Source organism: Nicotiana tabacum, chromosome 20 (genome assembly GCF_000715075.1).
Source record: "Nicotiana tabacum cultivar K326 chromosome 20, ASM71507v2, whole genome shotgun sequence".
Taxonomy (NCBI): domain Eukaryota; kingdom Viridiplantae; phylum Streptophyta; class Magnoliopsida; order Solanales; family Solanaceae; genus Nicotiana; species Nicotiana tabacum.
In genome coordinates this window covers 133,012,288-133,038,786 of record NC_134099.1, presented here as the reverse complement: position 1 = coordinate 133,038,786, position 26,499 = coordinate 133,012,288, and the positions used below count along the sequence as shown (strand labels likewise).

Sequence of the window (26,499 nt, the reverse complement as noted above, 5' to 3'; positions counted from 1 at the left end):
TCTGGTTCGTAGACTTCAAAAGGAAAGTCGAATTTCCTCGATTTGGGATTTAAAATAAATCGGTGACTTGGGACACCAAATAAAATATTCCAAGTGGCGACTCTAAAAATTGAACAAATAATCTCATTTCGAATAATGTCTCTTAAATTGGAAAAACTCCCTTATACTACCTTCGGGTGTGTAAAAAGGAGGTGTGACAACTCTTGAATTGTATATAAAACTGTTTCGAAACCCTTTTCTCCCTGAGTCTTCTAAATCATCTGGGAAGTGTGCACTTTGTGTGACTTCGTTTTTGTTAGAGTCATTATCCCAAATTTAGAACGAGGTTCGGACAAGTTGCAAAGCCGGTGAAACTTCTGTATTCCCGATACGCTGCCCCCCCCTCCCCCGGCTCGAGCTGTTCGCTCGGGTAAGCCAGGTCTAGAACAATACACCTAGATTTTTAAACCTATAATAACATAGCCTCATGTCGGATCCCTAATAGGAACGTTTGTTTGCATCACGTGCATTTGACTTTGGGGTCTCAACACAGGGGTTGGGTTCGTCTAGGACAGGTGTACCCAAATTAAAAAGATCATCCTGATGCATCTTACGTGCTACTTGCGCATCTATTTGTTTCAGCTTGCATGTTGACCGGCTTTTAGAATAGGGAAAAAAATCAAAAAAAAGAGAAAAAATCAAAAATAAAAAATAGGACTGAGAGGTAGGTATTTAGAAAATTCTACTCTGCCGAAATTCTGAAAAAAAAGTCATTCCAAAATGAGCCAAAATTTTCAAGTGCCATGTTTCCCCTGTTCCGTCAAAACTGACCGAACTACACGGGTCTGATTCTCACCGGATGTGAGATACGCAGGCAAACCTCATCGGTTCCGACCCCAATTTTCAAAAAAAAATCCAAAAATATTTTCTTTTAGTTCCTTCTTTAGAATTATTTCCTTAGAAAATTCAAAAAAAGGGGAAGAAATTTTTTTAATTTCAAAAAAAAATTAGTTTCTTTCTTTCTAAAGTCTTTCATATGGAAAAAAAGAAATAAAAAAATCAATCAAAAATCAAAATCCAAAATACGGATTTCCTTTATTTTGAAGTATTTTTCCAAAATATTAATAAAAAAACAAAAAGGGGGAAATATTCTTTTCTTTCTTTAAAGGTATTTCTTTTATAAATGTAAATAAAACAAAATTGAAAAAAAATTGAAGTCCAAAAATATTTTTGCTTTTCTTTAGATATACTTTTGTAAATAAATAAAAAGCTCAGAAATTCAAAACATTTTCTTAAAAGTTCCCTCTATCGAAAAGTAAGAGGCAACATCCAAAATCCAAAGCTTGGCTTACACATTTGAGCTCCTTGACTGCCGATAAAATTGAGTGGGCATTCGGATGACTTCCTGTCACCGAAGCAGTATACATGTCAGCTGAAGTGTGTTATCTCCTCCTAATGGGCATCCGGAGCATCCAGCCGTATGCTCCCCACAGGTTTTGCGCCAATTAGGAAGATTTCAAACCGTCTCCCATGATGAAAATTTGAGTAAACATGTCATTGAATTGGGCCCAAAAGCCGTATTTCCAGAAGGGAGAATTCGCCAGGTGTGGAATGAATGTAGATTTCTTGAACCTAAGACCATGGTGCGAGATCTAGCTAGAGGTGAAGTGGACCCTAAGTACATTTTTTGGTTCGGTAAAAGATTTCAGATTCCTGAGAGACCTGCTAAGAGAGTCCACGTTCAACAATTTACTAGCGATTCGCAAGAGCAGTGGGGCTGGTTGGCAAAAGAAGAAAGCTACAGGGCTAAAATAAGCCAGTTGGAAAGGCAAGTCATGGACCTTCAATTTGAAAATGGTTTGCAAGCCGCCACAGATGACGGAGAAAAGAAAAAACTAAATCAAGAAAATAAAGCCCTCAAAGCTCAAATCCGGAAGATGAAAATAGCTGCTAGAAACCCGGAAAGAAGCCGAGCAGATGAAAGGCTTATAAGCAGTCTGAAAAAGAAAGCCCTTGAGTGTCAAGATGACCTAGAAAATTCTGAGGCCAGTCTAGCAAAAGCCCGGGCTCAATTAGCGGAAAATGCAAAAGGTCGGACATAGTTTGTGCAACAAATGAAGAGAAAATATGAAGGGACAAACTAGTCTGAGAAGAAAGGTAACTACTCTTGAGAATGAGGCAACCAAGCAGGCTAAAGATTTCAAAGCTGACAGGAAAACTGTTATGATTTGATGGCTCAGATGGAGGAAGGAATACAACAATTGCAAAATCAACAACTTTACGACTCTCAAGTGTTAGAAACCAGGAATCAGCAATTCGGGCGTCTGCTTCAGAAAAAAGGGTAGAATCCGAGAGAGGGTTAGAGCTATTGCTGACTACATTGTCATGAAATGCCAAGCATGTGAGGACATGACACAAACCACTTTCTTCGTTGCGGTGATGATATTTGTCTACCAGATAATGAGTGATTTGGAGCAACTTCAAGGGGATCTCACATATAGGCCCGTGGCGAGACCGAATGATGTCCCACAAGCCCCAGGAGTCGAAGCCTTAATGTATTCCTGATTTTTCATTTATCGAGTCTGTATTTTGGTTTATTTTGAGTCTGTTCGCAGTTCCAAGAAAATGAGTAGTTTGAAGTCTTTTGTAATAGAAAGTTTAGGAGTTTTTATTAATGAAAATCGAAAATTCCAAAAAAATAAATTGTTTCTTTATTTTTCGCATTTATTTTCTTGAACTACGTAATGATCTGATTCATGCTGCGTCATGATACGTAGGAAATCCTCGTCGGATCCGGTCATGATTTTGTAAATAACTCCAATAAGAAAGGGATGTGAAAAGAAAAACCTAGAAGAAAAACCCAAAAAGGAAGAAAAGAAATCCGAAGAAAAATAAAAGGAAAAATGAGAAAAGAGAGCGAGAAAAGAGACGAAAAAAATGGAAGATTGGAAGTGGAAAGAAGAGAAAATCGGGGAAAATAAGTAAAGCCGGGATGAAACATGCAACTGTTGCGATACACGTAGAAACACATTTGACTGTATAGGTGGATCACACCCCAACGTGCGATTACCTCTATGTTATTTACTTCAAACTGACCGGTTTGTTGTATACTATTAAGTCCAGGTTTTATAGAAAGGTGGTTGGTTTTTGGTAGTCTGGCTTCGCATCCATACTTCACAAGGTCGAAGGGAAGCATTGAAATGTCTTCAGAAATGACTCTGCCAACAGCTCCTATTACGGATGAGAGTCCGATCTCGGGCATCCCAACTTCAGAATCGGTAGTTGCCAAGGAAAACAGGTTACTGCGTCTCCGCATGATGGAAATGTGGGACGCCTGGGCAAATGGAAGAGAACCACCAAGTGCAATCCCTGGATTTCCCGAGCTTTTTCCCAGGGCAAGTGGGACCTCCAACATCCCCATAAACTATCCAAATACCCCACTAGGATACCCTACTATTTCTGCCAACTTTGTGGGAACACCTTCTGTGGCTCGCCCCCAGGTGTTAGATTCAGGTGCAACTTCGAATATCTTCACTGCTCCGCCTTGCTCGGCTACAGCACAGCCTACACTGCCTAGGACCAGCTTTGACCCATCATCCTTCACGTTCCAAACACCATCTTTCCCACTGGAACCTACACAGGTTCCCACCTATACTTTCTCCCAACCACCCCGGTATGAGTTTACTGTAAGGCAAGAGAAAGCCACCAAAACCCCTGAGCAAGAAGAGATTGCGAAGAAGATGAGTAGTATGGAACAGAGTCTCAAAAGCATACAAGGCTTGAGTGGACAGAAAAGTGTATCCTATGCCGACTTATATATGTTCCCTCATGTGCATCTGCCATTGGGATTCAAAACCCCAAAATTTGAGAAGTATGATGGACACGGTGATCCTATTGCTCATCTCAAGAGATATTGCAATCAGCTGCGAGGAGCCGGTGGGAAGGAAGAACTCCTCAAGGCCTATTTCGTAGAAAGTCTGGTTGGCATCGCATCTGAGTGGTACATGGACCAAGATATATCCCGCTGGCACATCTGGGATGACCTTGCTAGAGATTTCATCAGGCAGTTCCAGTACAACATTGATATTGCTCCAAATAGAAACTCATTGACAAACTTGAAGAAGAAATCCTCGGAAAGCTTCCGAGAGTACGCAGTTAAATGGCATGAACAGACCTCCAGGGTAAAGTCTCCGATGGATGAGCTTGAAATGGTCACAGTTTTCCTCCAAGCTCAGGAAGCTGACTACTTCCAAAATATGATGTCCGCAATGGGTAAACCGTTCGCTGAAGCTATCAAGATTGGCGAAATAGTTGAAAATGGGTTGAAAACGGGTCGAATTCTAAGCCAATCTGCCATCAGAGCTACCTCCCAAGCCATTCAGGGTGGGTCTAGAGGAGTAGCGAAGGGCAAGAAAAAGGAAAAAACATCCATGGCATCATCGGGTGCAAGAAAACACCATACTCCCAGATCCCTTTTCTCAGAAAGGACCCCGCAGCACTATTACCCCCACCAAGACGTAACATATGCTCCTCAGCCATACACGGTCATGAGTGCTCAACCTTATGTCCAACCACAACAACAAGCCAACCAGAACCAAGCTCCAATCTCTAGAAACCAGCCTCCTTACCAAAACCACTACAACCCCCCGCCTCCACAAAACAATTTCCACCATCGTGAACTACCCAAGAGGCCAAATTTTAAAAGTGCAGCAAAAACAGTCAAAACAGCAGTATATAAGACGGTCTCTCAAACCCAGCAAAAACTCAGCTGAAAAACAGCACTAAATTGTGCCAAAATCATCTCCAAGCGCAGTCCATAATCACCCAAAAATGCAGCTGAAAACTCCATGGAAACACAACTCAAAACTTTGTCACTCGAGGTCTTCGACGAAGCTCTGCGCGCCCGGTCCGGTTTGTCCGAGTTCTCTCGTCGAAACTCCATCTTTGTAGTCAACAAATCTTCATGTATATAAGACAGTCCGTTCTTTCTGCTTCTTTAACTACTTTGTTCTAATTTTCAGGTTGCATTACTTTGTTGTTTGATTTAGTGTTTAATCCATTTCCAATTCTGATTCCAATTCTTACTGCTTTCTTCTGCTCTTAATATCAATTTTTTTCATTTTTCCTTTGATCTTTGTTGTTTGTCTTGTTAACTGTTTGAGTTTTAGTATTTTTCGTTGATTTTTGCTATGTTTTTGTGGAATTTTCAATGCTTTTTTTTGTCTTTTTTTTGTGAATTTTTTTTGGATCTTCAATCCATTTGGAATGTTTGTTTGTTGCCGGATTTATTTTATTTTTTTTTTAAAAAGGGGACAACCATTTGAATCTGGGCTAAGGTGAAAAATGCAATTTGGGTCTAAGATAGGCAAAGAATAAATGGGCCTCTAATGTGGTGGGCTTTAGATTTTGGATTGGACATTAAATAAGGTAGTTTAGGCCTCCATTAGTTTCAAATCGATACCTCATGACTTTGCAATAATCTCAAGTAGGAAAAATAATTCAATGAATATCGTAGCTTACTTTAGGCGCGATTAATAAATCCTCGTGACTATGAGTATGGTTCCCGTGGCATAGGTGCAATGCATAAATCTCAATTTGGGTGTGCATTTCATGTGACCCTACCATATTTTTGAATAATAATAATAGAATAAAACATGTTGTAAATCGCGGGTGCATTTCATGTGACATGGTTTGCAAGTGTATGATGATTGTGAATAATTCTATAAATGTTAAAAGCGGTTAATAAGCTAAAAATGCATCATAGGTTAAAACATGTAATAAATCAGATAATAGGCCAATTATAATAGTTTAAGCGACCGTGCTAGAACCACAGAACCCAGGAATGCCTAACACCTTCTCCGGGATTAACAGAATTCCTTACTTAGAATTTCTGGTTCGCAGACTTCAAAAGGAAAGTCAAATTTCCTCGATTTGGGATTTAAAATAAATCGGTGACTTGGGACACCAATTAAAATATTCCAAGTGGTGATTCTAAAAATTGAACAAATAATCCCATTTCGAATAATGTCCGTTAAATTGAAAAAACTCCCTTATACTACCTCCGAGTGTGTAAAAAGGAGGTGTGACACTTGTAATAAATATGTGACTTTCAAGAATCTCTGGCAGTACTTCAGATTGACCTTGAGGAGATTTTCTATACACATACAGTTATTCTGCTTCTTCCTTTCTATATTGAACATTTTCTGTAATCTTATGTGCCTTTTGTACTAAACTAGTTGATTTGTTAAACAATCTCCTTTGCAAAACTATAATGAGAATCGACTCTGCTGGGATCGAACCCAGAATCTCTAGTTCCGTAGACCACCGCCATATCCATTGGGCCCTAGAGTCCTTGTTGAGCAATTTATCAACTGTTTGATTAATTTTATTGTTAGTGAGATTAAGAGTATCTTTCAGTAATAATAATATTTTTTTAAAAAATATCTGGAACAGTTTGTTTCCAAAAATTAAGCTTTTGCCTCTCATGAGATTTTTATACATAGAGCAGAATGGTTACAAATGATTAATACGGTCGATCGTATTTTCCTATGGGATCTAGACATAAATGATTGATACTAGGGGTGGAAAACGGGCGAGGCGGGTCGGATATGGGACAGATCGAAAATGGGTAATGCAAAACGGATAAATTATCAAATCTGACCCACATTTTATATGAATAAAAAATGGGTTAACCGACGGATAATATGGATATCCATATTATCCATGGCTTATTGAATATGATCATTTTTGGGAAAATTCCTAGTCTCCTAAACTTGGAGGAAGTAAGGCTGTATTCTGGCCCGGGCCTAAATGGGCTAAACGGGTCGGGCCTAACGATCCCGGGCTTTGGCAGGCCGGTCTTTGGCGGTCCTGGGCCAAACGGTCCCGGTCCAAACGGTCCTGATGGGTGGAACCGACCCACTATGGGCCTATGCCCACATGGTCCCGGGCTAATTGGGCCGGGCCTAAACGGGCCTAAGTGTTCCGGGCTATTTTTTTTGAATTTTTTTTATCTAAGACAATTTCTTGTAAACTATATATATATATATATATATATATATATATATATATATATATATATATATATAGTAGGTATATATATAGTATATATAGTATGTATAGTATGTATATATATTGCCTTATATAATATATAGCTTATATATATCTAAATCAAGGTCTTTGATTTTATCTTTGACCTTGCAATCTTTTGCATAATGGCCTATACGTCCACATTTGTAGCAGGCCTGAGGGTTTTTTGATTTGATATAACCCTTTTTGTCTTTATGAAAAGCCTTTCTTTTCTGGGTTCGTTCATAACGTTTCAGACGTTTTTCAGGCAAACCCTTTTTCCTCTTGAAATCCTTTTTCTTATGGGATTTCTTCCTATTAGAAGGTATGTCAATGGCAAATTGTTCACAGAATTCGCCTAATTGCTGTCTCTCAGTGAGACGATGTTTCTTAATTTGCTGGTTTAGCTTAATCTCATTACACAGAGCTAAACCTTCTTGAGTGCATACACTAAAGAGTTTACCATATGAGTAAGTATCATAATTGATACTCATCCATGTGCCTATGAGGACCTTTCAAATCCTTTCAGCAAATAAGGGAGAGAGTCCATCTATGAATTTAGACTTCCAATGAGTACTATTACTTTATGGTAATTCCATCACTCTGGATAAGAAAACATCTTTATACCATCTAAAAGATGTGAGAGTTTAGACCTCAGATTCTGGAGCATCGGTCTAATGGTCTCACTATTGTCAGACCATCTTCTAGAGAAGTGTTCGATGACATTCATGACTAAAGAATAGACTGAATTTTGGACAGTCTTATCTTCTTCGGTCTTAGTCGCATTCATTATTTGAAAGCATTGGTCATGGGTAAGATAATTATCCCACCAGCCTTTTAGTTAACCAGTAAATCCGACAATGATCATTTCAGCAATTGCCCTATCTGTATTTTTATTAACTTTACAGATAGTAATGTACATAAGCATTCTATGTACTGTCGTAGGTGACCATCCAAATCAATTTTGGAGTAGGAAAAAGCATATCATAAGTCTTATAGCAGAAGGGTTTGATTAGACCCTCAAAGTCCAAATGGTTTTGTACTGCTTTTTATGTTAATAAGCATGCTGAACAGGAACGAGGAGTTCTTAGATTAGTTATTAATTACAAGCCCCTTAATAAGGTGTTAAAATGGATCAGATACCATATTCCTAATAAAAAGGATTTATTAGACAAACTCCATGTTGCCATCATATTTTCGAAATTTGATTTAAAATCAGGTTATTGGCAAATTCAGATATCTAAATCGGATAGGTATAAAACTGTTTTTAATGTTCCAATGGGTCAGAATGAATGGAATGTGATGCCCTTTGGATTGAAAAATGCACCTTCCGAATTTCAAAAAATTATGAATGATATCTTCCTTCCTTATACGGATTTCATAATTGTTTATATTGATGATATCTTGGTATTTTTCAAAAAATATTGAGTCTCATTTTAAACATCTTGATTTGTTTAGAAAAATTATTATCCAAAATGGTTTAGTTATATCCAAACCAAAAATGGTGATTTTTCAAAACAATGTCAAATTTCTCGGTCATAATATCGAAAATGGTAGAATTATTCCCATTAATAGAAGTATTGAATTTGCTTCTAAATTCCCTGATATTATTACTGATAAGACTCAGCTTCAACGATTTCTAGGAAGCTTGAATTATATTTCTCCTTTTATAAAGGATCTTGCTAAGGATACTGCTCTTCTTTATGATAGATTAAAGAAGAACCCAAAGACTTGGACTGATAGTCATACAGAATCAGTCAAGAGAATAAAGCAGAAGGTTAATAACCTTCCTTGTTTAACTCTCGCTAATCCCACTTGGGCAAAGGTTGTGGAAACTGATGCCTCTGATATTGGTTATGGTGGGGATATTGAAGCAATGTTCTCCATTAGATAAATAAGAATATCTTGTTCAATTTTATTCTAGAAAATGGAATGAATCCCGAAGAATTATGCGACTGTAGCTAAATAAATTCTTGTTATCGTTAAATATGTTATGAAATTCCAAACTGATTTATACAATCAGAACTTTTTGATTAAAACTGATTGTCAAGCTGCAAAGTTTATCCTTAATAATAATTTTAAACATGATGTTTCCAAACAAATGTTTGCAAGGTGGCAAGCTTTATTAGCCGCTTTTGAATTCTGAAATAAAATCAAAAGGTCGCTTGGCCACAAACACGAGGTCTCTGGTACTATTCTACTCCCTCCCTCTTCAATATTTGTAGTACTATTAGCCTAAATGATAGGCTAAACAGGTTAGTGTTAAACTTAGTATTCGAAGGTTTTTTACTAAGCATGTTTTTATAACTAGGAGTTTACTGTGTCACCCCGATAAAGATATGGGTTAAGAACTGTATAGACCAGGCAGTTACCAATTTCGACAGTAAACCTTGGTTAGGCCAACCTAACCGGTGGTGTTCAGTTGGACCCGTTTAAGCAGGTGGCCGTTGAAGGGTTGTGAGGAACACCGTGGTTTAAGGTTTACCTAGAAGTTAGTAGCTATCCAGGGCTGAAGTTCCTGTAATTCAGTTCCTGAACCTCATTCGAAAGCGATCTCGTATCTCCATTGGTATCAGAGCCATGTTAGTAATAACCTTTAGAAGCTAAGTTTCACACTATTTTCTTAATGAATATCATTAGGAAGAAGACTACTGTTAAAAATAGTAGGACGGAGGAATATGAATTGCCCCAACAATTAGACCTGCTTAATAAGTGGACTATACCATTAGTCAAGCCTAAAGTAATATACCAGTTAGGTACTTTTGAAAGATAGGTTGAAAACAGACAGTTAAAACTACCGAAGAGACTATCACTGTAGATAGTGACCATGCTACGTTCAGATTATTATCTGAAAGTGATTTAGCCCCTTATAGGGATTCACATAGATTTATACATATAGGCTTAATACAAGTCTCCTTTAAGCCACTTACTTTAAGAGGCTTATCTGAAAGCTTTATAGCAGCTCTCAGAGATGGCAGAAACCAGAACTGAAAAAAGTCTCTAATAAGAACTGTGCAAACCAGTTTGGCCTATGGCCCGGTTTATTTTAATGCTCATCCCAATTTGCAAATTTCTCTTAATGATGAGAATTCTTTAAATGCTTTGATACTTAGCATTAAATTACACGGTTATGATTATTTACCTGGTACAGAAGTTATATGTATCTGTTATACGATTTATTACAAACTTTTATATACTTTGAATCTGATGTGTAAAATTATGGATTTCAAAAATGAAACTACTCTTATAGAAACCAACTTTGGCAAATCCAAAGTAACCACCAGAAGACCTATCAAATGGGATGAAATTGATTTCCTTAAAGAATGGGTCATAGAGGAAGCAGTTGCCCCTCGAAACACTGGTAAGACTGATGTTACAGAAATAGAACAAATCTCAGATGGCACTGTTAAAATCAGGTTCAATGAACCCGTACAAACTGATAATATCAGTTTATCATCTAGATTAACTAGATCAAATTCTTCTTATATCTCTCCAATTGATTATGTGGTAGATTTTCCATCTAGAGCATCCACATCTCAAATTAGAGAAAGTAATAGAATTAATGATATTAGCATCACAAGTGATAATATAGTCAAGGTCAATACAGATCTTGAACCAACTGCATCCGAAATGGATTTTTCAAATGGTGTTAATAATGGTTGAAAACCAAATAGATTTTAGTCCGGGTTCACCGGCAAGAAAAATAGTTTTAGAAGAATTTCTAAAACCCAGATGGGTTGTTTTCAGAAAATGATTTCATGAAAACATGACTAGTGAATTAATACAATTTTTTAGAAATGATTTTTATGAGGATATTAGCAAGAAAATAAGATTATTGCTTTTGTTCCTTAGTTTATGTCTAAACATGTTTATAACTATGTTTCTGTGTTAGAAAGAGATTATACGCTCACTAATGGAAATATTGTTAATTCTATTTTTTTACCTCAACAATCTTCTCACATAAGGGAAAAAGATAAAATTATTTACTGTACTGCTTTTTCAAAAATATTTGAAAATGATGTTGCTACTATAACAGCCAATAATCTGAATACTATGCTCACTCAAAACAATTATACTAATATGTATGTTAGTATTTTGGGTGAACAGGTTATTAAGATTCATGAGAAATTGGGCAAACTTATAGCTGAAGTCCAAAAAATTCAACAGAAGTATACTAAAGGTAAAGAGCAAATCACTACTACAAGTATCTAACCACCTCCTGAGGTAAAAGACTTTAAATTAAGAAGTCTTGATGATATTGAGGAACTTCTAGTTCAGAAGTTGGGTGAATTTAGAGCTAATCCTCTAAGTTTAAAGCATGCGTCTACTAACAACCTAAAGGTAGACGATGAGATTAATAAAATCTCTGAAAAATATGCTTGTAAACCATACCAAAAGATGTTCTATTATCCTAGACCAACCCCTCAAAATGTCCTAATAGAAGAACAGGACAATGACCACTACCACCAATGTTATAGTGGGTCAGATATCTATGAGTGGAATATAGATGATCTTGCTGAAAGTCAAATCTATTATAATATATATACTATATCAAATTTAAACACAAAATAAATTGCAAAGAAATATTCAAGGGAATGTCTTATAATTTTTATTATTACGACATTAACAAAAAATGGCAATATCTTTCTTAGTCTTCCTCCCCCCAATGGAATGAGCACAACAAGGTACTAATACCACCATTAACAGGAAAAAAAACTAAGGAAGATGTGCCAAAATACAAGTTACATATTAGTCTATGTATTATCTATAACAAATTTCATAAATCCTTCAAGGTCCGGAGGAATTTCCGTTGGTGGTGGCGGAAAAGAAGCTTGTTTATCACCGCTTCCGGGAGAAGCAACATCCTGCTCAAGTTCCGCTAGCATTTCTTCATAAACTTCGTCTATCTCTAGTTGTGATTCTGCAAGTCCAAAATTTCTTCTTTCCGAACGGATCCAATCTCTGAAGAGTACAGATTTTTCCAAGCTCTCCCTTATAGACGCTCTATGATCACCGATTTGAAGTATCGCTTGACTGAAAGCGCTCTCCGATGCCACTGTTGAAGATTGAACACTTAAAATATCTCGAGCCATCCTTGAAAGAACCGGATAGTGTTTTTGTTTGTCCTTCCACCATTCCAAAACATCAAAGGAGCCGTTGGGATTACTACAGGAGGGTCAAACGGGACATCATTTGGATTATTATCAGTTGGGTTATTAACAGGACTAGTAGGTGTATCATCTAAATTCGGTTGCGTTTACCATTTTTAAAGATAGTTTGATTAGGATAAAGAGCATTCATAACTTCATCATTTAATTGTTGACCTGGTGCAACATCATGCAAAATTGACTATCGAAAAATTAAAAACAAGGGTTATCACTATCAAGAATAACAGGTGGAGGAGAACGGGTAACAAGTCTGGGTCGGGGTCCCGGGCTCGCGATCTATTTGGTGAGGATCGGCCCACAGTGGGCTTTTAGGACCGTTAGGGACCGGACCATTTGAACCGGCCCGTTTGGCCCATTTGCTAGCGGTCCTGGGCTGGGCCCCACCCACAATACAACCTTAGGAGGAAGCCCCAATTTGAGACATTACAAATGTAAAAGTTAAACCTATTAATTATCCATTTTTTGAATTGATGATATAGTTCTTATCCATATTCAACCTGTTTTTAAAAAATTCTTATCCAACTCATTTTTTAATGGATAATGGGTGAATAACTGTTTTCTTTTATCCATTTTACCACTACTGCTGATACTAATATGCCGTTGTAACATCCCTGATAGCTCATAATTAGCGGTTTAATAAAGGTGAACAAGAAATGAAACTATCACTTCTAATATTGGTGCTTGAATGACACTGATGCAATTTCTGAATTTGAACAAAAGTCAGTATGAGATGTGATGCTTTAGTTTAAGGTAGTTTGGTGCTTCATATTGCAGAGGCTGGACTAAAACCAGGGAATTGTTAAATTATGAATGTTTTTGACAATGGCTGGAGGTTGAGTGACATTGTCAGGCTGTGGAATATTCCTTTCTTGTTAGGCAAATGGAAATTATGAGATTTTTTATTTACGCGTTTATGTATTTGCTCAGAGGGTGTTTGGCTAAGCTTATAAGTTGGTCAAACTGACTTATAAACACTTTTTGGCTTATCTACGCATTTGGTAAAATTAAAAGTGCTTATAAGCCAAAAATAAGCCAAAAGCCATAAGTTAGTCTCCCCCAACTAATCAAATTTCAGTTTATAAGCACTTTAGGTTTGACCAAAATAATTACTATTCTATCCCTAAAATACTTCTTTTTAAAACAAAACTCTTCGTATACCCAGTTTTTCAACTGCTTATTATTAATTTCAGTACTTTTATCCAAATACGTAACTATTTATTTTTTAAATCAGCTTCAGTACTTAAAAGTGTTTTTCAACACCTAATACTTATCGGCTACTCTAAATCAGCTAAGCCAAACGGGCTCTTATTCTATTCTAGTTTTATATGTGAATCTTTGAGCTTGTCTGACCGGGATCTAGGGTGGCTTTTGTAGGTTTTAACTAAACTTAATGCTTTTGACTTGAGTTATATATGCATATACAAAAATAATTTAAAAATATATATACATATAATAAGATCACGCTCATTCTGAACTAACTGACTCTAAATACTTCATTCGCCTTTTTATGCGTGTTTGACAAGCACACATACTTTGTTTTTTATACCTTGTTTTGGTTGGGGGGAGGGGAGGAGGGGAAGGGGGTTCTCTCCGGTCTTCAAGGGCTATATTGGACACATAACATGCGACCGAAACTAAGAATAGTGTAGCTAACATTTGGTAGTTCTTATTTTACAGACACATTTGACAGCTAGTAAATTAATCTTCCAGCTTCATAGTAAAATTAATCGTGTTGGCCCAACTAAAAGGTTAGCCTGGTCCATCCCTCCAGGTCTATCCTTCAGGTGCACAAAAACGGGCAAATTCGAGCATGTGGGATGCACGTGAAGGAGATAAGCTTAACTTGGTGTATTTAATATCTCCCGATCGAAAAAGTTGCATAATTGATAAAGAGAATGACTCTTTACTTAAAGAGAACACTATCCAAGATAGGGAAGGAATTAGAAGTTGAAGTCAACTAGAACTCTTCCTCCAAGGCAGAGTAGCATCAAAACTCTAGTTATTTCTTCATCTACTAACTCTATAAATTGCAGGATATTCTCACATTACAAGTGTTGCACAAAAACGGAGAAGTTAAACGTGAATTGAGAGCAAAATAGCAAGGCTTTTTGCAAGCAATTTGTGTGTGATTCAAGCGTGCAAACCTGAAGCTACTTGAACCAGATAGAAGAACCAGTTCCAAGTGTCGGTCTTTTATTCTAGTTCAATTGTAGTAGGTGTTTTCATATTGTACCTTTCAGCTTTATCTAGAAGCAATTATATTAGGTACTCAGAGTTTTCAAGTTAGAGTTAACTTGAAGTTGTCGCAACAATTGAGGCTATGTGCTACAACGGGATTAAAGTTAGTCCTAGGTTTACAAAAGAGTTTTTGTAAATGCAGTTTTTGCTCAGTGATTTTAGTGGAGAGTTTGGGAAAATCTTACTGGAAAGTAGGTCATGGTTTTTTCACATTTTGAGCCAGGTGTTTTCCATGTAAAATCTTTATGTTCTTTAATTTCTGTACTTATTTATTGCGCAACAGTAATAGTTGGAACATATAGAAAAACCAGGTCCTTCTATAATCAGGTTAAGCGAGAAATTGGACACCACACAAATCACCCCCTCTGATGTGGTATTGAAGTATAAAACAACAAATCGTTTAACTAGAAAAAGTTACAATTATTTCTGGTCTAAAATATTTAACTGTCATGCCTCCCAATGTGTTACCTAGTTGGGAACCTGCTACTAGAGGTTGGTAACAAATTGTATGCTTGACAATGTTGTCAATAGCTAACTTAGCATCCGGTGTCCGGTACCCGTATTGAGGTCCGAATAAATTCAGATTCACACTGAGATATCCCATATTGGGGTAAAGCGCTTCCTAATAAACGCGACTCCATACCTAGGACGCAAACCCGAGATCTCTGATTAAGGATGAAAGGGTACTTACCACTCCACCACAACCCTTGTTAGTATATTTCATGTACATATATTTCTGTTTTCTCCTCTTCTTCTATTCTCTTTTCTTTTCTTTTTTAATATAATATAATATGATGAGCAAGCTCTATTTATGCTGCATATACTCCTAATTATTTCTTGATCCATTTCAATGAAAGTATGAGCTTCACCATAATTAATCTCGAGCCTCATGAGATCAATGATAGTGCAATTGCTTCATTGTTGTTTGACAAAAAGATGAAGGGAAGAAGGCCAATTCCCAAGAGAGGGAAAATCATACTAATAAAGATAGCAGCAACGGCACTGCATTCGCTCTCAACCATGGTATACCTGACTGCAGGTCGACCTTCAAATTCCAGCTGCGGATCCCAGCATTAAAAGTCGTTCAATTTAAAAACTTTCGGTGTCCTTGTTTTTGATTCTTTGTACCTAGGACGTTTTGCTACCCTTCCTTGTAACAATTCTTAGGCCACAACATTTGCACATTTAAGCATTAAGATCTATTTTACAAATGCATAGTGAAGTGTAGATTAATTGGTCTCTTTCTTAAAGATAAAATGCACTAAATTCCAAATAATATAGTATGTACCTGACGAAGAAGAAATTGCCAAAAAATAAAACCTTCTAGCCTTAGGAAATGTTCATTGAATGCTTATGGAGAAAAAAGAGAGGGAAACATCTGTTTTTATGTCAAGAAGATTGCTATTAGTTTAACTCCATACAGTTATATTCTGAGGTGGTACCCTAATTTTAAAGCAAGGCACATAACATGACAGCAATATTAAGAAAAGCACTTGATACCTCCAGTGATTCCTTCTCTCCCTACAAAGCCAATGCATCAATAAAACATCAATCTTTCATTAAAGCTGTTATCTATTATCATGGCACTTTCAGGCCAAATTGTCTGGCATAGTTTATTGTCCAAGCCGGAGTGTAGCAATCGCCAAAGCGTTCCACCATTAAAATCTCAAAATGCAGCAATTGGAACAACATACGAACAAAAATTCAAGCTAGGATATATCAGGAGCAAAAAGAGGTCCTTGGTCACGCTTTCAATGCTCAATCCTGATATTGGCAAAGGTTCATCTTCCATATCTAACACAATTAGAAAGTTCTACTCTAGCATAAACAACAAGGATTTGAACCAACTAGCATTGCTTATATCTGAAGATTGTTTCTTTGATGATTTCTCCTTTCCTCAATCATTTCAATGGAGAAAGGTTTTCCCCTTATTTCTCCGTTAATAATAACATGAATTACGCTCTTAATCCGACTCTATAGCTCCAGGAGGTTTTAAAAATTCTGGAGCAACTAATCGCGAGCATGGGCCAGAACACAGAGTTCAGCATAGACAACATTTATGAAGGTGTTGATCTTACAGCAATAGTAAATTGGCATTTAGGTAATCAATCTTTTTTGAGAGTGAATTCGAATTGCATTTTTTAAACTTTCTGGCCATTTATCATATTGAATTACTCCTTACTGGTGCTGTCTTGATCGAGTCAAATAACCAAATAGACTCCTTAAATGGATCGATGATACTAAGTGTTCAATGATATGCTAAAATTAATGTTGGCCTAAACTATCCCAATGACACTCTTACCATGGTGTGATATTGCTCGCTTTGGGACAAGCCCGTACGGTTTTTCCCAAAAGGCCTCACACCATTAAGAGATTCCTGCACCTTATATGTAGACTCCCAATCTTTTTAGCTACCAATGTGGGACTTTGTTCGCACACCTAACAATCTCCCTCGAACTAAGTTCCACGTGGCCCACTGTCACCATTCATGGATCTCTTCCTCGTACTAAGTTCCACGTGGCCTATTACCACGATCCACGGGTCAATTTTCGAGATTCACTATGTGCCACCCACATAGTCAGAGTATTTATGGCAACCGAACCCCGCAACTAGCATCTTTTTGTGTGCGCGTGTCCAAGCTCGAAAGGATAAAGAAACCGAGCCCCACGCCATCATCCTGCCATCACCATATTCGTCCCGTTGAATCCGGGTTCTGATACTAGTTGTTGGGCTAAACTAGCCCAATGACACTCTTAACATGTTGTGACATTGTCCGTTTTGGGCCAAGCTCGCACAATTTTTCCCAAAAAGCCTCATACCATTAAGAGATCCCTACACCTTATATGTAGACTCTCAATCTTTTCAGCTACCAATATGAGACTTTGTTCGCACACCTAACAATTAATTGTAACCAACTCATTTATATAAATGTATAGATTAGACGCAAAAATTGAAAGAGTATACTTGTAATTGCAGAATGGAAGAAGAAGGAAGTTCCTTTTACTAGAGGTTGCAGCTGCTATGAATTATCAAGAGATGGAGAAGAACTACTCATTAAGTAAATAATCCACACTTATTAAAAGCCATTTTTAGTTTAAGCCTCTTACTTTATCAACAGAAGCTTAAATACTGAGTGACATATAATGCATGCAGGAATGCTCAAGTTATTACTGAATCATCTATGAAACCGATATTTTTGGTATGTTCACCATCACCTTTTTTTTTTTTTTTTTTTTTTTTTTGTATAATAAACAAACTGAACAACTTAATTAATCAGAAAGAATGTCTTTTCCGCAGGGGTATAAGTGGATACTTAAAAACCGACTAAACTGACGGAATCATACTGTGCCGAACCGATTTTTATGTTTCTTTTAATAAAATCGTAGGTTTTTATATAAATCTATAATCGTACCGATAATTAGGATAGATTTTTTATTTTATAAAATAAACCGAAAAAATATCGAACCGTAACGAATAAATTTACATGTGAAAAATATATTTATATATTAAGTTTAAAGATAATAATGTATTAAAATTTTCCTTGGGCCTTAGAATAATGGAGACGGTTACAAGCTGATAAGTAATTAAACTCAAAATCCTAATTCCCAAATCTATAATGCTAGTCCTATATTGAAACTAAATTATTTCCATCATATTCATTAGCAAGACACAAGGTATTCTAGCGATTAGTAAAAAACTACATTTTATTGAATATGTTTCCTTTCGTATAATTTAGATTTATCTTTTTGAATATTTAGTCTTCTGTAGACTTTATTCTTGAGTTCCAGTTTGGTTAATATTTTTTTACTCCTGTGATTTATATCTTTTTGTCTTTGTTTAATTTCTTTTATGCTGCTGTGGAATAGTTGCTGAATCTATAATCTGGCCATCTTTCAAATCTTCTTAATTCAACACTCTTTTAACAGTAAAAATGTCTAGAGAGTATGTATATTATTGCATTCTACTTGTACTAGAAACTTTTACATGACATTTAAAAAAAATACTGAAAATTAACCAAATCATACCGATACCGAAGAGAAACCGACATGATTGAGACCGTTTCGAAAAGTCTAATTTTAATTATACATAATAGAATAACCGAAAATTTGGTATGATATAAATTTTAGAAAATAACCGTCCGAACCGAACCTCTACTTTTCAGGGCAAGTGGAATCGCAAATTCTTGTTCAGTTCCTATTTCATTAACACATGCCTTTCTTGTCGTGTTAAAAAAAAAAAAAAAAAAAAAAAAAAAAAACAGGCACTGTACAAGATCTTAACTTCAGCATTTGATTACTTCCCAGAAGCAGCTGAGAGTATGTCAATTTCTTTATTTTCTCCACACTTCAAAATGGAAGAATTTAAGAAGGAAAAATGATCAATTCTCACAGGGCATGATTTTTGTTTTTTTCCCTTGCAGGGTTTCGAAAAAGCCATCAAATTACGTATCAACTGTTAGTAAATGTTTACAAGATTGTTTTTTACCCCTTCATAAGTCCAATTCTTGCATGGTATAAAAAGTTATGGAGCTTCACAGTTACCCTTCTTAGATTCACCAACAAATTAGTGCAGTTCATTACGAAAAGTTTCAGCAAGTAGAACATAGTTACAGAGCAAGTTCAATATTTTCCTCATTGATTTGGCTTTTATCAGCATGCTCATTTGCTTGCTTCCTAGGGGTCATTGTACCAATTGTATCAATATATCTTTAACGATCGGTTAGCGGTTGTTACTCGTTGGATTGTATTGTTACTTTAAATATAATGTTTGTTTTGATTGTTACTTAAATTTTATTTTATCGTATCGTTAATTACATCATTACATAATGATATAAAACGTCATTTTATATAACGACCAATTTGATGTGGTCACGTCATTGCGTTATTTTTTCCTCTCATTTTGCCCTTTATTGTAAAATTAAGGGGTGATTTGCAAGAATGGCATTGGAAGTGGGTGATCTTATTTTTCAAGTTTAATAAGTATTGTTTCTCGTTTGTCCTATGAGCAATATTTTTGACTTTGACCTTAAAAGTTTGTCTATCGGCAAGCGGAGGCCAAAAAATCTAAACCATCCATTTTCATGGTCATTGAGTGTACTTTTCTCAAAATTAAGTATGTCAAATTTGCTCTTTTTTTTAAAAATAAAATAAAATAAAGAAAGGATGTGTGAAATTGTGCAATCTTAGTAGTAATCATGATTTTGAATTTGCTCGTTGAAGACCATAGAAGTGCTCTGCGTCGCATAGTACTTTGCCTTAAAAAAATGTCCTGCATATCCTCGTGGAAGAATAAATAAAAGTAGGACGAAAGTCTAAAATAGTAATATTTTTATAAGGGATAGGACATGTAACAACCTGGCAGGTCGTTTTAAAAATTAACGTTTCGATCCCCTATTAACTACTTTTTCTGTGTTTGTTTCTGCTATTGTGAGTTGCCGGGAGGATTCATTTTGAGTTTCGGAATATTTTGGGACACTTAGTCCCTAATGAGAGCTTAAGCTTTAGAATTTGGACCGTAGTCGGAGCAGTGTGAAGACAGCCTCGGAATGCGATTCCGTTGATTTCGTTATCTCCGTGGAGTGATTTCGGGCTTAGGGGCATGTTCAGATTGTGTTTTGGAGGTCCGTAACTTATTTAGGCTTGAAATGCCGACAGTTGAATTTTTTAAGTTTCCGGATCGATAATGAGATTTTGATATCGGGATCGGAATCCGATTCCGAAAGTTGAAATATCTCCATAGTGTTGAATGTGATTTGTGTGCAAAATTTGGGGTCAATCGGACTTGGTTTGGTGGGTTTCGGCATCGGTTGTAGGATTCTTGAAATTTCAAGTTCTTTAGGCTTGGATTGGAGGTCGATTCGTGGTTTTCAAGTTGTTTGATGTGATTTGAGAGTTGGACTAAGTTCGTATGATGTTTTAGGATTGGTTGACATATTTGGTTGAGGTCCCGGGGGGGCTCGGGTGAGTTTCGGATGCTTAACAGATTGGAAATTTGGACTTAGGCAAAAATCTGAGGTTGCTGAACCTGTCATAACCGCACCTGCGTGTGTGGGACTGCAGGTGCGGTGCTGCAGAAGCGGCTTGGTGATCGCAAAAGTGGGAATAGGCCAAGGCTCCAGGAATCGCAGGTGCAGCTGGGTGACCACAAATGCGGAACCGCAGATGCGGACCCAGCCCGTAAAGTAAATTTCGCACATGCGATGCTTTTTCCGCAGGTGCGGGACCGCAGTTGCGTCCCCATAACCGCAGATGCAGAAATTTCTGGTTAGAAATATGAAATTTCGATGGTTTGAGTTCATAACTTGGAAAATCATATCTGGAGCTAGGGGTAAGGTGATTTTCGGAGGATTTTGAAGAGAAAATCAGTGGGTAACGATTCCTAATCCCTTTCTAGTTGTATTCCATTAATCTAGTCTTAGTTTTGTCATTTAATTTCGGATTTGGGGTGAAAATTGGGAGAAAACAGGAAAAGTTCCCCAACCTAAAAATATGAGTTTTGAGGGAAATTTTGGCATCGTATTTTAATGATTTTTGTTCGAGTGTGCTCGTGGGTGAATGAGTGTTCATAATCCATAACTTTTACCTGATTCCGAGACGTGGGCCCGGAGAGAATTTTTGGGCATTTTTTTACTTTGTTGCCTTAGCTTCGATTTCATTAGTTAAATTAGTTGTTTGTAGTTGTATTTACGTTGTGATATTAATTTGACTAGATTTGGGTCACCCGAAGTTGGATACTCATGGCAAGAGCGTGATTTCGGATTGATTTTGAACCGATTCGAGGTAAGTGGCTTGCCTAACCTTGTGTGGGGAAACTTCCCTTAGGATTTTGGTATTGTTGTTATTGAGTGCCGTGTACGCAAGGTGACGAGGGCGTACACGTGCTAATAGTTGAAAAATCCCATTTTTATCAAGTAAATATCTGTATTTTTCTTGTAATGGAGCAATACTTGTACTTGAAGCCTCTTGTTTAGCTTAGGAAAAACATGCTTATGTGTTCTAATTGTCTTACCTGCTTTAACTACTTACTTGTACTATGTGTTTAGAGTAGAATTACTGTTTATTCATGAATAGAACTGTAGATTCTTTCTTGATATTGTTGTCTGTTTACTTTGGGACTATAGGACAATATCCCAGGAGATCTCTCTGCATGTTTACTTTGGGACTACGGGTCGGTATTTCGGAAGATCCCCCTGTACGTTTATATTTAGGACTATGGGACGACACCCGGGAGATTCCCCTATACTAGATATTTACTTTGGGACTACAGATTGGTATTCCGGGAAATCTTTTGCACATTTACGTTTGGGACTACGGGACGATATCCTGGGAGATCCCCTGTTGCTATCTCTGTGTAGCCACATTCTTACTATGATTTTATTCTCTATCAACTATTAATGCTTTAATTATATTGTTACATTTCATACTATTTTACCTTGTTATATATATATATATATATATATATATATAACCAGTAGGACCCTGACCTTACTCGTCACTACTCGGCCAAGGTTAGGCTTGGCACTTACTGAGTACCGTTGTGGTGTACTCATGCCTTTTCCTGCACATGTTTTTCGTGTGCAGATCCAAGTTCTTCGGCTCAGCCATACTATCAGTAAGGCGAGGCGACCTTCAGAGACTTCGAGGTATATCTGTCGCGTCTGCAAACCGAGGAGTCCCTCTCTATTCTCCTTTCTAGCTTTAGACTTCCTGTATTTACTTTTGTTTAGAAATTCTGGAGTTATAACACTATGTAGTTATTCTACATCTTGTGATTTCATGAGATTTCGGGTTTTGGGATTTTGATTCAGTTTTGAGGGTATGTATTGTATATGCCGAGCGGCATTGTTAAACTCTTTATTTATGTTTTTACTCGTAACTTGCCAGTTTCGTATTTCATTTCCTTTTTCCGCAATTTGTTAGACTTACCTAGTTGTAGAGACTAGGTGTCGTCACGATAGTTCACTGAGGGAGAACATGGATCGTGACAAGTTGGTATCAAAGCTCTAGGTTCATAGCAGTCATGAATCACAAGCCGGTTTATTAGAGTCTCGCGGATCGGTACAGAGATATCTGTACTTATCTACGAGAGGCAATGTAACTGTTAGAAAAATTTCACTTCATTTGATTTCCTTTTCGTGCGAGATTTTTGACAGAACAATTCTAAATCTCTGTCTTCTATTCTCTTATAGATGGTAAGGACACGTGCTACCAGAGATGACTAGGCACTCGCGCCCCCTGCTAGAGTCGCCAGAGGTCGGGGCAGGGGTAGAGGCCGAGGACGCACCCGTGGTGCAGCCAGAGCACCCATGCGAGCAGCCACAGAGGAGCCACCAGCAGCTCCAACCGGAGTCCAGGCACCTGATACGCCTACTGCTACTACAATTCCATCTCTTGAAGAGATCCTTGCACAGTTTGTGAGCATGTATACCACTCTAGCTCAGGCAGGGTTGATTCCCCTTGCTGCAGCCACATCCCAGGCCGGGGGAGGGGCACAGACTCCCGCCGCTTGCACTCCTAAGTAGCGGGTTCAGGTTGACCAAATCCTAGAGGTTATACTGGTATCGCCTGCAGTCCCAGTTTAGCCCGAGGACAGGACAACAACTTCAGAGGATGAGCAGCGGAGGCTTGAGAAGATCAAGAAGTATAAACCTCCTGTATTCAGTGGTCTAGCATCAGATGATGCTTTGGGATTTCTGGAGGAGTTCTACCGTATCCTACGCACTATGGGTATATCAGGATCGAGTAAGGTTTCTTTCATTGCCTTCCAGCTTCGAGGAGCACCCTATCAGTGGTGGTGTACTTTTGAATTGGACAGTCCAGCTGAGGCAGCATCCCTTACATGGACCCAGTTTTCGGATATGTTTTTAAGAGAGTATGTTCCTCAGAGCCTCAGGGACGTATGGCGCGCAGAGTTTGAGAATTTGTGCCAGGGTACTATGACTGTTTCGGAGTATGCTTTCCGTTTCACTGACTTGTCTAGGCATGCACCAGCCTTGGTTTCTACAGTTCGTAAGAGAGTTTGCCGGTTTATTGAGGGGCTTATTCCTAGCATCAGGTCTAGCATGGCTCGGGAGTTGGAGATGGATATTTCTTATCAGTAGGTGGTGAGCATTGATAGGAGAGTAGAGGGCATGCACGCTCAGGATAGAGAGGAGAGGGAGGCCAAGATGTCTCGAGAGTCGGGCCACTATTCTGGTGCCCGTTCCCCAGCTGCAATTCGTCATGGTAGGGGTTATATGAGTCGCACCGTTCATTCAGCTCTTCCTACAGCCAGTGGTATTCCAGCTCCTCCTAGACCTCAGGAGCCTTATTATGCACCTCCAGTATCTAGTGCGCCTCCTGCATGGGGTGCTTTCAGTGATCAGTCCAGCAGACCTGGCTCAAGCTAGTCACAGCCGCCACGCCCTCCCAGAGCTTGTTTTGAGTATGGAGACACACGTCATATGGTGAGGGATTGCCTCAGACTTAAAAAGGGTGCACCTCCACAGACTTCTCAGCCACAACGTGCCTCGCAGAGTTCCCAAGCTGTGATTACAACACCATTTGCTACCTCACCTGCCCAGCCAAATAGAGGTGGAGGTCGGAGAGGTAGAGGTCGCCCTAGAGGGGGAGGCCAGGCCAGATATTATGCCCTTACTACCCGTACCGAGGCTATTTCCTCTGATTCTGTTATCACAAGTATTGTCATGGTTTGTCATAGAGATGCATCGGTTTTATTCAATCCAGGCTCCACTTATTCTTATGTTTCCTCTTATTTCTCCCCGCATTTGGGCGTATCTCGGGATTCTTTGAATTTTCCTAATTATGTTTCTACTCCTGCGAAAGATTCTCTTGTTGTAGACCGCGTTTATCGGTCGTGTTTGATTGCTCTTAGTGGTTTTGAGACCAGAGCCGATTTATTATTGCTCAACATGGTAGATTTCGATGTTATCTTGGGCATGAACTAGTTGTCGCCGCATTATGCTATTCTTGATTGTCACGCCAAAATCGTGATACTGGCCATGCCAGGTGTACCGCGAGTAGGGTGGAGGGGTACTTTAGATAACACTCTTAGTAGAGTTATTTCATTCCTTAAGGCTCAGCGAATGGTTGAGAAGGGGTGTGACGCATATCTGGCCTATGTGAGAGATGTTAGCGTTTATACCCTTATAATTGATTCAGTCCCAGTAGTACGGAAATTCCCTGATGTGTTTCCACCTGATCTTCCGGGTATGCCACCCGACATAGATATTGATTTCGACATTGATTTGTTGCCGGGAACTTAGCCCATTTCTATTCCTCCTTATCGTATGGCTCCTTCTAAGTTGAAGGAGCAGTTGCAGAAATTGCTTGACAAAGGTTTTATTCAGCCCAGTGTATCACTGTGGGGGTGCTCCTGTCTTGTTTGTGAAGAAAAAGAATGGTTATATGCATATGTGCATTGATTATCGCCAATTGAACAAAGTTACAGTGAAGAACCGGTATCCTTTGCTTCGTATTGATGATCTGTTCGAGCACGGGTGTTTTCTAAGATTTACTTGCATTCAGGTTACCATCAGTTGAAGATTCGGGAGCCAGATATCCCGAAGACTTCTTTCAGGACTCGGTATGGTTATTATGAGTTCCTTGTTATGTTATTTAGGCTGACCAATGCCCCAACAGCCTTTATGCATTTTATGCATAGTGTATTCCGACCATATCTTGACTCGTTCGTCATTATCTTTATTGATGATATTCTGGTATACTCTCGGAATCGGGAAGATCATGAGCAACACCTGAGGACAATGCTTCAGACCTTGAGAAAAAAGAAATTATATGAAAGTTCTCAAAATGTGGGTTTTGGTTGGATTCTGTGGCATTCTTGGGTCACGTGGTATCGAGTGAAGGGATCAAGGTGGATCTGAAGAAAGTGGAAGCAGTGCAGAGTTGGCCCAAACCGTCCTCAGCTACAGAGATCCGTAGTTTTTTTGGCTTGGCAGGTTATTACCATCGATTTATTGCAGCACCTATGACCAGGCTGAACCAGAAGGGTTCTCCGTTCTAGTAGACGGAAGAGTGTGAGGATAGCTTCCAGAAGCTCAAGACAACTTTGACTATATACCTAGTATTGATATTGCCTACAGGTTCGGGGTCTTATACTGTCTATTATGATGCCTTGAGGATTGGCCTTGGAGCGGTATTGATGCAGGATGGTAGAGTGATTGCCTACACGTCCAGACAGTTGAAGGTACATGAGAAGAATTACCCTGTCCACGCTCTCGAGTTAGCTGCTATTGTTCAGACCTTGAAGATCTAGCGTCATTATTTGTACGGTGTTCCTTTTGAGATTTATGCTGATCACCGGAGTTTGCAGCATATGTTCAAGCAGAAGGACCTTAATTTACGCCAGAGGAGGTGGTTAGAGCTGCTAAAGGACTATGCTATCACTATCTTGTATCACCCGAGCAAGCCAATGTGGTGGCCGATGCTTTGAGTCGCCGGGCAGAGAGTTTGGCTTATCTAGCAGCAGCGGAGAGGCCTATGGCGATGGATGTTCAGGCCTTAGCCAGCTAGCTTGTGAGATTGGATCTTTCGGAGCCCAGTCGGGTTCTAGCTTGTGTGATTTCTCGATCTTCCTTGTTCAATCGTATTCGAGAGAATCAGTATGATGACCCTCATTTGCTTGTCCTCAAGGACAAGGTTCTGCATGGTGATGCTAGAGATGTGACCATTGGTGATGACAGGGTATTAAGGATGCAGTGTCGGGTTTGTGTACCTAATATTGATGGGTTTCGAGAATTGATTCTAGAGGCGGCCCATAGTTCGCGGTATTCCATCCATCCGGGTGCTGCGAAGATGTACCAGGATTTGAGATAGCATTATTGGTGGAGGCGGATGAAGAAAGATATAGTTGGGTTTGTAGCTCGGTGCCTCAATTTTCAGTAGGTAAAGTATGAGCACCAGAGATGGGGTGGTTTGCTTTAGCAGATAGAGATTCCGGAGTGGAAGTGGGAGTGGATCACCATGGATTTCGTAGTTGGACTCCCAAGGACTTCGCGAAAGTTCGATGCCATCTGGGTGATTGTGGA

General features: G+C 38.4%; 1 protein-coding gene across 1 annotated transcript; it reads left to right on the top strand.

Moving 5' to 3' along the window:
* Positions 1-16,051: 16,051 nt before the first annotated feature.
* On the top strand, positions 16,052-19,184 carry LOC107776352 (uncharacterized). Its single transcript, XM_016596241.2, has 5 exons — positions 16,052-16,232; positions 17,430-17,511; positions 17,607-17,652; positions 18,715-18,769; positions 18,874-19,184. Exons 1-5 carry the CDS (start codon positions 16,208-16,210, stop codon positions 19,050-19,052), a joined length of 387 nt encoding a protein of 128 aa, XP_016451727.2. The 5' UTR covers positions 16,052-16,207; the 3' UTR covers positions 19,053-19,184.
* Positions 19,185-26,499: the final 7,315 nt, after the last annotated feature.